This window comes from Mus caroli, unplaced genomic scaffold (assembly GCF_978045245.1).
Source record: "Mus caroli unplaced genomic scaffold, Mus_caroli_1 scaffold_2, whole genome shotgun sequence".
In the NCBI taxonomy this organism is placed as follows: Eukaryota; Metazoa; Chordata; class Mammalia; order Rodentia; family Muridae; genus Mus; species Mus caroli.
Window position 1 is genome coordinate 75837006 of NW_028227257.1, and position 14756 is coordinate 75851761.

General features: G+C 37.4%; 1 protein-coding gene across 1 annotated transcript in view; it reads right to left on the bottom strand.

The window, feature by feature from the left end:
• Ccdc73 (coiled-coil domain containing 73) overlaps window positions 1-14756 on the bottom strand; it is a 111697-nt gene that overhangs the window by 53663 nt on the left and 43278 nt on the right. Inside the window, exons 4-6 of the mRNA XM_085834605.1 lie at window positions 14670-14741; window positions 11981-12016; window positions 10295-10369 (exon numbers count right to left, since the gene is read on the bottom strand). Coding sequence (XP_085690731.1) covers window positions 10295-10369; window positions 11981-12016; window positions 14670-14741 — 183 coding nt within the window. The remainder of the gene's footprint in view (window positions 1-10294; window positions 10370-11980; window positions 12017-14669; window positions 14742-14756) is intronic.

Genomic DNA, 14756 nt, shown 5'->3' on the forward strand with positions numbered 1-14756 from the left:
AGAGATGAAGTACAAATTGCCAACAAAATATAAAAATGTTCAATCTAGCCAGGCGTGGTGGCACACGCCTTTAATACCAGCACTTGGGAGACAGAGGCAGGCGGATTTCTGAGTTCGAGGCCAGCCTGGTCTACAAAGTGAGTTCCAGGTCAGCCAGGGCTATACAGAGAAACCCTGTCTCGAGAAACCAAAAAAAAAAAAAAAAAAAGAAAGAAAGAAAGAAAAAAGAAAAAGAAAAAAAAAGTTCAATCTTTCTTACTATCAGAAACACAAAAGCATATTATCCCACCCCAGACAAAATGGCAGTCATTTAGAAAATAAATAATTCCAGCCATGGCAGTGTACATCGTTAATCCACACACTCAGAAGACAGAAGGAAACAGATCTCTGTGAGTTTAAGACTAACACTTTAACAACAATATGAACTAACCAGTACCCCCCAGAACTCATGTCTCTAGCTGCATATGTAGCAGAAGATGGCCTAGTTGGCCATCAATGGGAGGAGAAGCCCTTGGTCTTGTGAAGATTATATGCCCCAGTACAAGGGAATGCCAGGGCCAGGAAGCAAGAGTGGGTGGGTTGGGGAGCAGGGCAGGGGGAGGGTATAAGGGGCTTTTGGGATAGCATTTGAAATGTAAATGAAGAAAATATCTAATAAAAAAAAAAAGACTACCACCTTATCTACATAGCAAGTTCTAACCCAGCCAGGGTCACACAATGAGACCTTGTTTAAAAGCGCGCACACACACACACACACACACACACACACACCCCGCAAGGGCAAAGGGGAACATTTACACACTATTTGTATGAATATTAACTAACCCAGATACTATGGAAATCTGTATCTACCATATGACCCTGCTATATAGCTCCTGGGTATTTACCCTGAAAGATCCACATACACGTATCGCAGAGATACTTGCACATCAATAGTTACTGCAGCAATCCCATGTCACTAAGTTATGGAATGAAGACAGGTGTCCGCCAGCAGAGGACTGCATATAGAAAGTACTAAAAGTGGAGAGTTTAGCCATAAAAAATTAAATTATATAGTTTGCAGGAAAATTGACACAACTGGAAATGATCATATTAAGAACACTAAATCAGTCTCAGAAAGACAAATATCAGGTTTCCTTTCATTTGTGGTTCATAGGTTTTATATGGATACATAAAATCATGTGTATATATGACATGAAAGATGTGAAACTAGGGGAACATGAACAACTAACAGGAAGGAAATAGGACTAAGAGAGCAGAGAGAGGCATGGGGGATAGGCTAGGACATCATATACTATATGAAAAACATCCTATGTAGCCCAGTACATTGCACAATGAATATAAACCAAGGAGCTGTTCTTAATTGTAAAATAAAATCAGTACACCAGCACAAGGAAGCTTGGTTTTTTTACTATATTTCTATTTCAAAATAAAAGTTATCCCATTAAAAACTGAAACCCTAAACTAAACTTGTAGCATTAAGCATATAAAGGCCCAGTACACACTCCCTGAACATATACACAACCAGGGGATTATCACTAACTTTTCGAGATTCAGAAAAAGAAGGAAGTATCATAAATGAATTCTGTAGCAAGAGTTATATGACATAATTTCACCAGAAAATGTACTTCCTGAGAAGACGGGCTAGCAAGTTAAAATTTATGGACCACATCAAAAACAAGGACCTCCAAGGGGAAAACTCAGCAGGCAGACACTGCAAACAGGAAGACTTAACCCCCAATAATTAGAGATAAGAGATAAAAATCTCAAAGATATAAAATTATTTTTATATGATTAAAGACATAAAAGATAGAGTAAAAAGCATGAGAAAAGTATAAGACACTATAAAAAAGGCAGATTTGAAAGTGCACCAAATTGAACTTCCATAAAAACAGAAATGGAGTTATAAAATGAAAAACTTAATGGATAAGTTATATGACAAATAAAACACAGTTGAAAAATTAGTGAACTAGAAGATAAATGTAAAGAAACTGCATAAAATATGGCAAGCCCACAGAGAGAAAGAGTGTGTGAGAGCACAAAGATATGTGAGGTAGATGGAGAAGATTCAAAATGTATCTTCTAAGAAAATCAAAAGAGAGAAGATGGAGATTATTGGGAGAAGTAAAACGTAAAGTCATCACAGCTTAATTTTTTTAATCAAAAATATTAATTTCACATCTCAAAAATACTTTGAATTATATAAAATTGGGATGCTGGCAAATATTTTGGTAATAAGAATTATTATAATTCCACTCAGAGAGTTGTAGGTCTCTTCGTTAAGATTTTAGAATATATGTATTCAGTTTCACAGCATAATTCAGAGAAAAGTACAAGTATCCCGTAGACTTTGTGCTCTCACACATGAGCAACCTCCCAACTATTCACATCTTTTTCTCTTCTTCCCTCCTCTCCTCCTCCTCCCCTCCCACACACAAATTATGTACCTGTTACAATTACTGAACCTACAATGACACATTATCACTTGAAGTCCACTGTTTATAACAGGGTTCACTCTTGAACACTCTATGGGTCTGAACAAATATCACCACACAGAGTATTTCCACTATGTTAAAAAGTGTTCTGTGTGCTTTTTTCTCCTCTGATTAAAAAAAAAAAGAATATTTAATTTTATAAGAAACAGTCAAATTATCTCCACAGCAATGAATATTCTTGTTGCTACCCGTCCCTAACAGCACTTGCTGGTATCTGTGTTCTGGATTTTGGTTATTCCAATTGAAGTACAGTGGGGCTTTTTTTTTTTTTTTTTTGATATTTTGCAGTTCCTTCATGGCATATAATGTGCACCACCTTCTCCTGTGTGTATATGCCACCTGTCTGTGTATCATTGATAAGGTTTTTATTAAAATCTGTGATGTATTTTTTTAACTTGGGATGCTTGCTTTTCTCTTACGGGGTTTTAATATATCTGTCTCTGTATGTTATGAATAGCTGCCTATATCAGGAATTCCTTCTGTAAATATTATCATCATGTCTGTGGCTTGTTTTTCACTATGTTGATCTAGTGACTGCCCCACTGCTCCACTGTTGTTTGTTGATGAGGGTGTTTTCCACCTTCAGTTAGGACCTTTTGTGCTACACATCCTCTGTCCCCCTGATGAAAATGTTATTCAGATGGCTAAGACTTATTTATGGATCAATACATACACATATTCACAACTCCAAGAATTCTGTTATCTTTCATCGATGTGACTGAGTGAAGCATAAGACCATCAAGTTTCAATAATAGAAAGAAAAACTTATTAAATATGACTTCACATCTGCCAGAATCGTTAGTGTCTTACTGTCTATAAAACCAGTAAGTTTAAATTTAGTAAGAAAATAGTGAAATAGCGCTATGGAAGTCACCTATCTCCTTAGCCCCAATCCAGTTCTGTCACAGGCTACCCATCTCCTGTTCATGCTTCTAGAGAGTCAATGAAGCCAACTCCTCTTCTCATTTACTCTACCACACAAAGTAATAATGAACACACTTTATTACCCAACAGAGATGATCTTATTTGGGAAATACTAATATAGCTCAACTTCCTCGTTTTACTTAAAGGAAATTGAAGTTCAAGAAATATTATATATAAAACCATTAATCCACAAAATCATCACCAAAATTATCTAGCCCTTTGGACATAATGTTTTGATAAGGAAAGTCTGATTTGTTAAGTAAATCCTCTGTTTGAAATCAACTAAGTACCATGCTTATACAGAAATGGAGCACATTCAAATAAATAATCTATTATAATTAAAACAAGTTCTTTCTTTCTCTTTTTTAGTATTTGGTTTTCTGTTTCAGCTTGTTTTGGAATTCAATGGTTAGAAACCCCTGGCTATGAGCACCACAATAAAAGGCACTATCTACTATCTGGTCATTTTTGGTGTCCAGTACCTGGTAAAGTATAGCCTTATGAAAGGATAGGGGACTAATATCCAATATATATAAAGAACTCAAGAAGGTGGACTCCAGAAAATCAAATAACCCCATTAAAAATGGGGCTCAGAGCTAAACAAAGAATTCTCACCTGAGGAATACCAAATGGCTGAGAAGCACCTGAAAAAATGTTCAGCATCCTTAATCATCAGGGAAATGCAAATCAAAACAACCCTGATATTCCATCTCACACCAGTCAGAATGGCTAAGATCAAAAATCAGGTGACAGCAGATGTTGGGGAGGATGTGGAGAAAGAGGAACACTCCTCCATTGCTGGTGGGATTGCAAGCTTATACAACCTCTCTGGAAATCAGTCTGGTGGTTCCTCAGAAAATTGGACATAGTACTACCGGAGGATCCTGTAATACCTCTCCTGGGCATATATCCAGAAGATGTTCCAATTGGTAAGAAAGACACATGCTCCACTATGTTCATAAGCAGCCTTACTTATAATAGCCAGAAGCTGGAAAGAACCCAGATTCCCCTCAACAGAGGAATGGATACAAAAAATGTGGTACATTTACACAATGGAGTACTACTCAGCTATTAAAAAGAATGAATTTATGAAATTCCTAGGCAAATGGTTGGACCTGGAGGGCATCATCCTGAGCGAGGTAACACAATCACAAAAGAACTCAAATGATATGTACTCACCAATAAGTGGACATTAGCCCAGAAACTTAGAATACCCAAGATATAAGATACAATTTGCAAAACACATGAAACTCAAGAAGAATGAAGACCAAAGTGTGGACACTTTGCCCCTTCTTAGAATTGGGAATAAAAAAACACCCATGGAAGGAGTTACAGACAAATTTTGGAGCTGAGAAAAAAGGATGGACCATTTAGAGACTGCCATATCCAGGGATCCATCCCTAATCAGCCTCCAAACGCTGACACCATTGCATACACCAGCAAGATTTTGCTGAAAGGACCCTGATATAGCTGTCTCTTGTGAGGTTATGCTGGGGCCTAGGAAACACAGAAGTGGATGCTCACAGTCAGCTATTGGATGGATCACAGGGCCCCCAATGGAGGAGCTAGAGAAAGTACCCAAGGAGCTGAAGGGGTCTGTGACCCTATAGGTGAAACAACACAATATGAACTAACCAGTACCCCCAGAGCTCGTGTCTCTAGCTGCATATGTATCAGAAGATGGCCTAGTCAGCCATCACTGGGAAGAGAGGCCCCTTGGTCTTGCAAACTTTATATGCCTCAGTATGGGGGAATGCCAGGGCCAAGAAGTGATAGTGGGTGAGTAGGGGAGTGGGGGGAGGGCATGGGGGACTTTTGCGATAGCATTTGAAATGTAAATGAAGAAAATACCTAATTTAAAGAAATAAATTAAAAAAAAAAAAAAGAATATAAGTTAGTACCACTAATTAGAAAGGATGTTTTTATAATAGCTACAGTGATTGTGGTTTCTATTTTCTAAGTTACATGAACTTTTTATCTTACAAATAACAGGAAAAAATTCCCCTATTGAGATGTATTTTTAAATTGGGAGCTTTACTGTATAGCACAGTCTGGCCTATATACCAATCTCCCAAGTGCTGTGATTACAGAACATGACATCATATCCAACTAACCCGGAACATTTTAAGCTGAGTATCTGCAGTATGGTAAGAACCACAAAGCTCGAAATTATATAAATGTTAAGTAGAAACTGGACCTTTTATTCCATCAACTTGAAAAATAATGATGGGTGTCAGCATCAACATCTTGCCACACAATTACTTCGTATTGACAAGTTTAAAGGCATTCAGTTGTGTTCCATAACTATAACTGTCCTCCTCCATTATTTGATTGTAGGTAAATTCCAAACATTACAATCAATATACTATTTAACAGTGTCTCTCTCCTTCTCCACAGGCCCAGTGTGCTACTGAAGAGAATATACTAGAATCAGGATTTAACATCTCCTTTGATACTACATCAGTTTCTCAAATCATTCTAGATTTTAATTTACTTTGTTTGTTTGCTTATTTGTTTGTTTGATTGTTTAAAACAGGGTTTCTCTGTGTAACAGAGCTCTGGCTGTCCTGGACTCACTTTGTAGAACAGGCTGTCCTTGAACTCACAGAGATCTGCCTGCCTCTGAACTCCCAAGTGCTGGGATTAGAGTTGTGCTGTACCATACCAGCTTAATTCACTTTATTGCTTTCTTAACTAGCAATAAAGTTTGTTTCCCTGGAGATTCACTGGCTTTTTACTGCTGTGGTTCAAACAAAAACTCCCTACCACAGCAGTTTTCAACTTGTGGGTTGCAGCCCCTTTGGAGGTCAAATGACCTTTTCACAGAGGTCGCATAAGACCATCGGGAAGCACAGATATTTATATTACAATTCATAACAATAGCAAAATTTTATTAAGTAACAATGAAAGTAATTTTATGGTTGGGGGTGTCACCACAACATGAGGAACTGTACTAAGGGGTCACAGCATTAGGAAGGTTTAAAACCACTGCCTTACTATAATTATAAATATCTCCCATTTGTTCTTTCTCAGACATGGAACCGATTCTCTTCTTATTCTTGAAAGTATCTCTTAAAGTTCACCAACATTTTGTATTTAATTTTTCCATACTTTGTTACCTCAAAGTAACAAAAGAAGTCCAAAATAAAAATTGCTAATGCCTTGAAGAGACTGTGAATGGAACTAATACAACTGAGTAACAATTTGGAAAATATGGAATATGATAAATATCTCATGCTGTGCTATAAGGATAAATTCACAATATTAATATCTAATATAGAGTGTAAATGGAATAAAGCGTGAATGAGTGGTAACTTGAAGTGGTAATGCCCTTCTCCTGTGCCCTACACCTATGTCCTAGGTCTAGGGACATGTTTTGTCTTGATGGTGACATATTACAGGTGACATTCTTAAATTCCCAAAGCCATAAAAATATAAACTTATTCATGGCAAGAATTAAACAAAAGGACAAATTAAAAACCCAAATCAAGGCAGGCATGGTGGTGCATGCTGTTAATCTCAGTCCTCTAGAGGCAAAAGAAGGCAGATCTCTGAGTTTGAGGTCAGCCTGGTCTACATAGTGAGACAATAGACAGACAGCAAAGAAAAATTACTTGAAGCTTCTACCACAGGTAAGAGGTTTATTTTGATGAAATATACAGAACATGTGTAGCTGAATTGACTAACATCAAACCACTCCCTAAACATCTATGTTTATATCTACAGAGAGCCCCTTAAGGTACTAAGCACATTTCAGAAGATGAGGCAGAATGTAAGCGCTGGAGGATTGGGGGAGAAGCTATGTGGTCTGATCTTGTAAGCAGGACACTGTAAAAGCAACTACAAACTCAGCAGCTGTGCACAGTGGCACTAGATCCACAGGCTCTCCTAACAATCAGTTATGGGGCAGGGAAGAAGTCCAGGGCCTTTTCCATATACTGTCAATCTGTTGACAACTGACAGATTTTAGGAGAGGAGGGGAATGATATCCAGGTGAATATCCATTATATCCAGCTGGCTCACCAGGCGGATAGTTCAAAACTCAGGTTGACAGTGAACTCTATGGGACACTAAACAAAAGCACAACTAGACATAGGAAAAGAGATTCATTGGAGGATGTTGGTTAGGGTAGGAGGGACACAGGAGAGGATAGGAGAGAACAGGGCCAGAATATAAAGGCACATGTATGAAACCATGAAAGAACAAAATTTACAATTAAAAAGAAGAAACTCAAAGAAATGGATAGATAAAAATCCAGTGATAACAAAGAAATACAGGCAAGAAAAGAGTAGTTCACAGGTAAACAAAAACAAAAGTCTTAAAAATACTGACTCAGAGACAAAGTTTGGAGCTGAGATAAAAGGATGGACCATCTAGAGACTGCCATATCCAGGGATCCATCCCATAATCAGCCTCCAAACGCTGACACTATTGCATACACTAGCAAGATTTTGCTGAAAGGACCCAGATATAGCTGTCTCTCCGGAGGCTATGCCGGGGCCTAGCAAACACAGAAGTGGATGCTCACAGTCAGCTACTGGATGGATCACAGGGCCCCCAATGGAGGAGCTAGAGAAAGTACCCAAGGAGCTGGGGGGGATCTGCAACCCTATAGGTGGAACAACATTATGAACTAACCAGTACCCCGGAGCTCTTGACTTTAGCTGCATATGTATCAAAAGATGGCCTAGTCGGCCATCACTGGAAAGAGAGGCCCATTGGACTTGCCAACTTTATATGCCCCAGTACAGGGGAACGCCAGGGCCAAAAAGTGGGAGTGGGTGGATAGGGGAGTGGGGGGGAGGGTATGGGGGACTTTTGGGATAGCATTTGAAATGTAAATGAGGAAAATACCTAATAAAAAATATTAAATAAATACTGACTCACCATTGGTTTACTGTTTCTGAGCAATGTTTCATGTTTTTCAATCAGAAAACTTCACCCCTAATACTTTAACCATTTTCTAAGAACAAAGGTGTTCTACACAACTCTAATACAAATTATGCCCATAGGAATAGTAACAGTAATCCATATGGTCTAACAAATAGTCATATCCAAATCTCTCCAACTGAAACTAAGTGTTTTTATGGCTGTGTCTTTCCTTGATACGGGATCCAATCAAGGTTCACATTTCGTGTATAGTTTCTCTCTCAACAAGAATGTATTCCACTCTTACATTTTTTTCATGAAAATGAATTATTTTCTTTTTTGATATAAGGTATGTATATAGCCCAAGAATTACCTCAAACTCATAAACCTCCTGCCTCAGCCTTCTAAGTGCTGAAATTACAGCTGTGAGACACTATTACTTAACTCTGACCATTTTTAATATTCCAAGTTTTACAGGTTATCCCAAATTATGACTGTATATCTTCTGCATTTTCTATGAAACTGAGAACAATTTGAGGGCTAAAGCTATAATTTCTTAGTCTTTATATTTGCAGAAAATAAGGGATTCACATGTAGCAAATACTCAGTTAATGATAGAATTTTTTGAGAGAGTCTCTCATTGTTTCTTCAGTGTCAACCTGGCATAAATTGCTGTAAAAAATTACACAGATAAAGCTACATGCTCCTTATGATACAGGAGCACTGAACCCATGGCAATCATCATTACCAATGTCATATTTGACCATCTAACTTGTTCTTTCTAAGTAATGTTATCTACATGGTAATACTTTGAAATCATGAACACATCTTCTCCAGCAACCTTTCAGTTTTGACATCATTTTATTTTTTGTAGACTCCTGAAGTAAGAAATCTTTCCCCTTTTATGCTCACTGCTGTATCCTCTTCACTAAGAAAAATGGCACACAGCAGACTTTCCATGAACAAGTACAGAATAAGTTACCAGTAGCCAAACACTCTATTTTCTATGAGGCGGGACAATTTAAGGACAAAGACTATTTTTTAGCTTTATATCTGCAGAAAATCTGACTTCATATGTAGCAAATATTCCGTTAATGCTAGAATTTGTTTGCTTTTTTTTTTTGAGACATGGTCTCTCCATTATGTAGCGATGGCTATCCTAGAACTCATTATGTAAACCAGACTGGCCTCAAACTCATAGATCTGCCTTCCTCTGTCTCCAAGGTGCTAGAATTTCAACTTTTAAGGACTACAGATAAATTATAACATATAGGCCTTAATTAATTTCCCTCACACAAGAAATATTAAAAACTATAGTTGTGTGTTTCTTATGGTATAATAACACTGAAACCTATTGTGGCAGTTTGAATAATAATGACACCCCCACCCCCACCAGGCTCAAATGCTTCTGCATCAGAAAGGTGGCATTATGTGACAAGGATTAGGAGGTGTGACCTTGTTGGATTAGGTATGGCCTTATTGGAGTGTTTTACTGGAGTGGACTTTCAGGTTTTAAAAGCCCAAGTCAGAGCCAGTCTCAGTCTCTCTGCCTATGGAATGGATCAGGATGAAGAACTCTCAGCTACTTCTCCTACATCATGTCTGTCTATGTGCCACCATGCTTACCACCATGATTATAATGAACTAACCTCTGTAGGCAAGCCTCCAACTAAATGCTTTCTTTATAATTGCTGCCTTGGACCTGGTATCTCTTTACAGCAATAAAACAGGAATGAAGACACCTATATTACTATAACTATAAATATGAAGGCTACTTTAATATACATATACTATTTGTATAGGTGTATTCTATTTAATATATGTATATGGAATTTAAAATACAATATATAAAACAAAATTCAAATTTCAAATTATAGTTCCCATGCAAAAGTCTCAATGTAATTTAATGTTATGTAAATATTATTAGCTTTGCTAACCATGTTAAATGGTGTTTCACTGACAATGCTAAAATAGAAGACTGATTTTTAAACAGAAAGTTACTTTACCTGCAATGTTTTTAATGTTTCCTTCAATCCTTCTATTTCTTTTTCTTTGATTTCTGTAGCAAGTTTGTATTTTCCCTTTAAGTTAAGAAAAATCACACTTCAATGCTTTTAATGTAAATATAAAAGAAGAAAATAGAAGAACTCAAGAGCCAAAGCCTGTACTTTAAATCTAACACTTCACAGACTTTAAACCTATGTCTACATGACAAATTATATTTCTGGCAGCCTTTAAACATCAAAGTACTGCAATAACCTTTATATAATTATTATAAAATAAAATATTTTAACTATGACAACTCAATTTAATGAAAACACTTCTAAGAGACCCTACAAATATAACTATTAAGTTCTTACAGAGAATATGCAATCATCTTTCAGCATTTATAAAGAACTGAGTCTAAAAGGCCCTCTATAAATAACAAAACCTCAGGATGCTCAGCCCATATATTTAAAAAATGGCATAGTGTTTGCACATAACCTACACACATTCTCTTACACTTCAAATTATCTCCAGATTACTTATAATACTTAATACAAAATATATTCCATACAAATAGTTATTGTAAAGCACTAATTATGGGATGATATCATGAATAAAATCTATGTATCCAGCATAGAAGCAATTTTTCTTAACTAATATTTTTAATTAGTGGCAAGTTGATCCATGCATGCAAAACTGTGAATGCAAAGGGTAAAATGTTTTCTAAATAATAAAGTATAGGCATATTTACATAGTGAATATAAAGATAAGGGAGAATTTCCTTTAAAAGTCTCTTGCTTTAGAGTATGTCTATAAGTTAATATTGTAAATTCTACACCCATTGCCATAATAAAAAAACATATCAACTATGTTACCATGGGAAAATATTCAGTGCCAGCTAAGTTTCTTGATTTGTTACAAGTCATGTCTCCTCTCCCAATTGGCTAGCAACCAGATGCAAGTCATCTCAATAATTCTACATTTAAAGCAGGTGCCCACACTGAAAAGGCCATAGAACAAGCTCCAACTTTCCTAATGCTACAACCCTTTTTTTTTTTTAATTTTTATTTATTTATTATATGTAAGTACACTGTAGCTGTCTTCAGACACTCCAGAAGAGGGCGCCAGATCTCTTACGGATGGTTGTGAGCCACCATGTGGTTGCTGGGGTTTGAACTCTGGACCTTCGGAAGAGCAGTCGGGTGCTCTTACCCACTGAGCCATCTCACCAGCCCGCTACAACCCTTTAATATAGTTCCTTGTGTTATGACAACCCCCAACGATAAAATTATTTCATTTCTACTTCAAAACTGTAATTTTGCTACTGTGAATCATAAATATCGGCATGCAGGATATTTGATATGCAATCCTTAAAGAGGTCGCAACCCACAGGTTGAGAACCACTGCACTAGCACATGAGAAAGAAACAGAAGGGGAGAGTGTCAGTGTCAGTTTGGGTGCTGAAGAAGCTTCAGTCTAGCCCTAATTTTCCCGGGTGAAGTCATCTCACTTGCTACGCCTGAATATTCTCAATCATAAATAACAAACATCAACAACAAGATTACCTCAGGTTCTTTCTGCTTATAAAATTTTAATTAACCAATATTTTCCACTATTTTATTACTAACACTCACTTCTACTATAGTGAACAATGATGATAAATTCATTTAACTATATTTTAAGTTATTTTGAAAATTAATAGCTACCTTTTCTTCTTCCAAGGCATACATCTTCACCTGCAGCTGGTCAGTTTTAAAATAAAAAACAGGTAAATAAATTTTTAACAGCGATTTCTATTAATCAGTATTAATATCAGAGCAGTTTATACTTCTATATTGAGTTTACATAGTTTGAGCACGTTCTCACATTTGGAAAATATAAATATATGAAAGAGGAAAGGCAATCACTATAGCACATAAATAACTAAATCACTTAAGCACCAATCATTTCCTTGAAGTTTGGTTTAACTCTCCAAAAATCTTAAATATCTGAGTGTTTTTACCATCTACTTTTAAGCAATAGCATCTATCATTTTCCAAAGGTATAATTTTATGAAATCATAGCATTTGTATTTTCATGAAGATAGTAGTCATATCCTGTTTGCTTAAATACTTATGATAATGAAATAAAAATTACCTTTATTTTTAAAAAGTCATTTTTAATAATTTATTTATTTTTATTCACTTCACATCATGATCACAGCCCCCCTCCCCTCCTCTCCTCCCAGGCCCACCTTTACCAATCCCTCCTGTCATTCACCCCTCCTTCTCCTCAGAGAAGGGGGAGTCCCCCTTGGGTACCACTCCATCCTGGGACATCAAGTTCCAGCAGGATTAGGCATATCCTCTCCAACTGAAGCCCAACCAGGCAGTCCAGGTAGGGGAAGGGGATCCAATGGTGGGGAATAGAGACTTAAGACAGTTCCCACTCCACTTGTTAGGGGGATCCACATGAAGATCAAGCTGCAAATTTGCTACAAATGTATAGGGGGGTCTAGGTCCTGTGTTGGGGGCCAGCCAGCAGCCCGCAATGTGAACAGTTCCACAGAGATGGCAGCTCTGAGCTGAAAAGAGAGGAAGCTAGACGGGGAGAAAGAAGAAACGAGGCCAAGACAAGCTCATCCTGTTCAAAGCCCCCTTTTACTAGTTCCAACATCCAGTTATAAAGGAAGGGGGAGGGAACCCGATTTCCCGCCAAATAACTCGGGGTCCAGTAGCAGGGTGAACACGTGTGTGGCTCCAAGCAGCAAAGCAGCACGGTCCAGCAGTGGGCGTGGCAGAACGAATGAGCAGGAAACTCCACCCCTGAGCCAGCAGGTTCTAGGCTGGGGGTGGAGAGGCTACAGTCCTGCCCCTAAAAAGAAATATTATTTTAAAACAGCAAAATGAAAGTGAATATTTTGTTCTTGCTCTTCTCTGCTCTCTTGCCCTCTCATGCTATTGCTTTCCCTTCCCCCCTCTCTCACCATTCCCTTCCCCCTCCCCATGCCCTTCCCCCTCTCTCCATGTGCTCATGGCTGGTCTCTACTTTCTCTCTTCTCTTCTCTTCTCTTCTCTTCTCTTCTCTTCTCTTCTCTTCTCTTCTCTTCTCTTCTCTTCTCTTCTCTTCTCTTCTCTTCTCACCAGCATTAAAGCATTAAGGACTTTAGCAATATTGTTCTTTGCAACGTCTCTCTCTTTTTCTACACTCTTCATTTACACAACAGTTCTTTACTACAAATGCAGCACAGTGATAAAGAGCTTTCCAGCTGCGGGCAAGGCCCCGTGATCAAGCAAGCATGAGAATCTGAAGATGCCTCCTGTACCCTGCAGGTATCAAGATGTTCTTATGGGTCCAGTCTCATGAGGTGGCAAAGATGCAGACTTCTGCAGTCTAGGGAACACTGTGTTACACTTGGGTTTCTGCTCCCTTACTCTTCAATTAAAACTCATTAGTTAGACTTAGTTCAGTTAAATGAAGAAAGTTTTCTTGTTTAAACTAGTTCATCCCAAGATGTAAATTATCACTAACCTCAACCAACTAGTAATGTTAGACACACAGGTTTAATTCTTCATGTGTGTTTCTTTTTCTCCACACACACTTGTATGAAAATGAAGATGAGATAGAAAGACAATACTGAGGACAGGGGACATAAGGAAAAACTTCCAGAGGCCCTCCTGCATCTCAGGGCACGTTCCTAGGAGTACAGGTAAATCTGAGAAAGTCAAAGACAATGGAGTCCAACCTAATGACAGTAAAACTTTCATTTCTTTAAAATATTTTGTTCTATTTTATTTTTCAATTACTGATGGTTGCTATTAATGGAGGCTTCAACAGATAGCAGATAAGAATAGCCTCTCCTCTCCCTCCCTCACATCTTCTTTCTTTTATTTTTTTGGTTTCTTGTTTTGTTTTGTTGTGGTTTTGTTTCTTTGTTTTCAGACATGGTCTCTCTGTATCCCTAGGTGGCCTTGAACTCACAGATATCCATCTGCGTCTACCTCCAGGATTAAAGTTATGTACCTCCATGCTTGACTTCACCTCTTCTTCTTAATATATTTAATAACTGGTGAGTTGACTCATGAACCATGCATGGTTCAACCAACTGACTTTGGTAAAGAGACTGCATGGGAAATGTGAGAAATATAAAACAATAGCATACTGCAACAAAAGGAAGAGTGTGAATGAGCACATATCAGAATTACTAAGACAGATACATCACCAAGGAAACATTTTTTTTCAAATTTCTCTATACTGCCATGAGTTAGAAGGAAAAATAGTTTTATTTCCTGCTTTCCATAATATTCTCATTTTTGTTTTCTGTGTGTTCAGATAATAGTTTGTCATAATACTTACTGCAGGGAGAAAAATACAAAATATTCTACTACACTGTTAGTCTATCATCATGAAAATTACCTGATTTTTAAAAACTCCCATTGCTTCTTTGTGTTGCTTTATTAATGCTTCCTTTTGATTCTGAAGAGTCTCCTATTTAAAAAATTA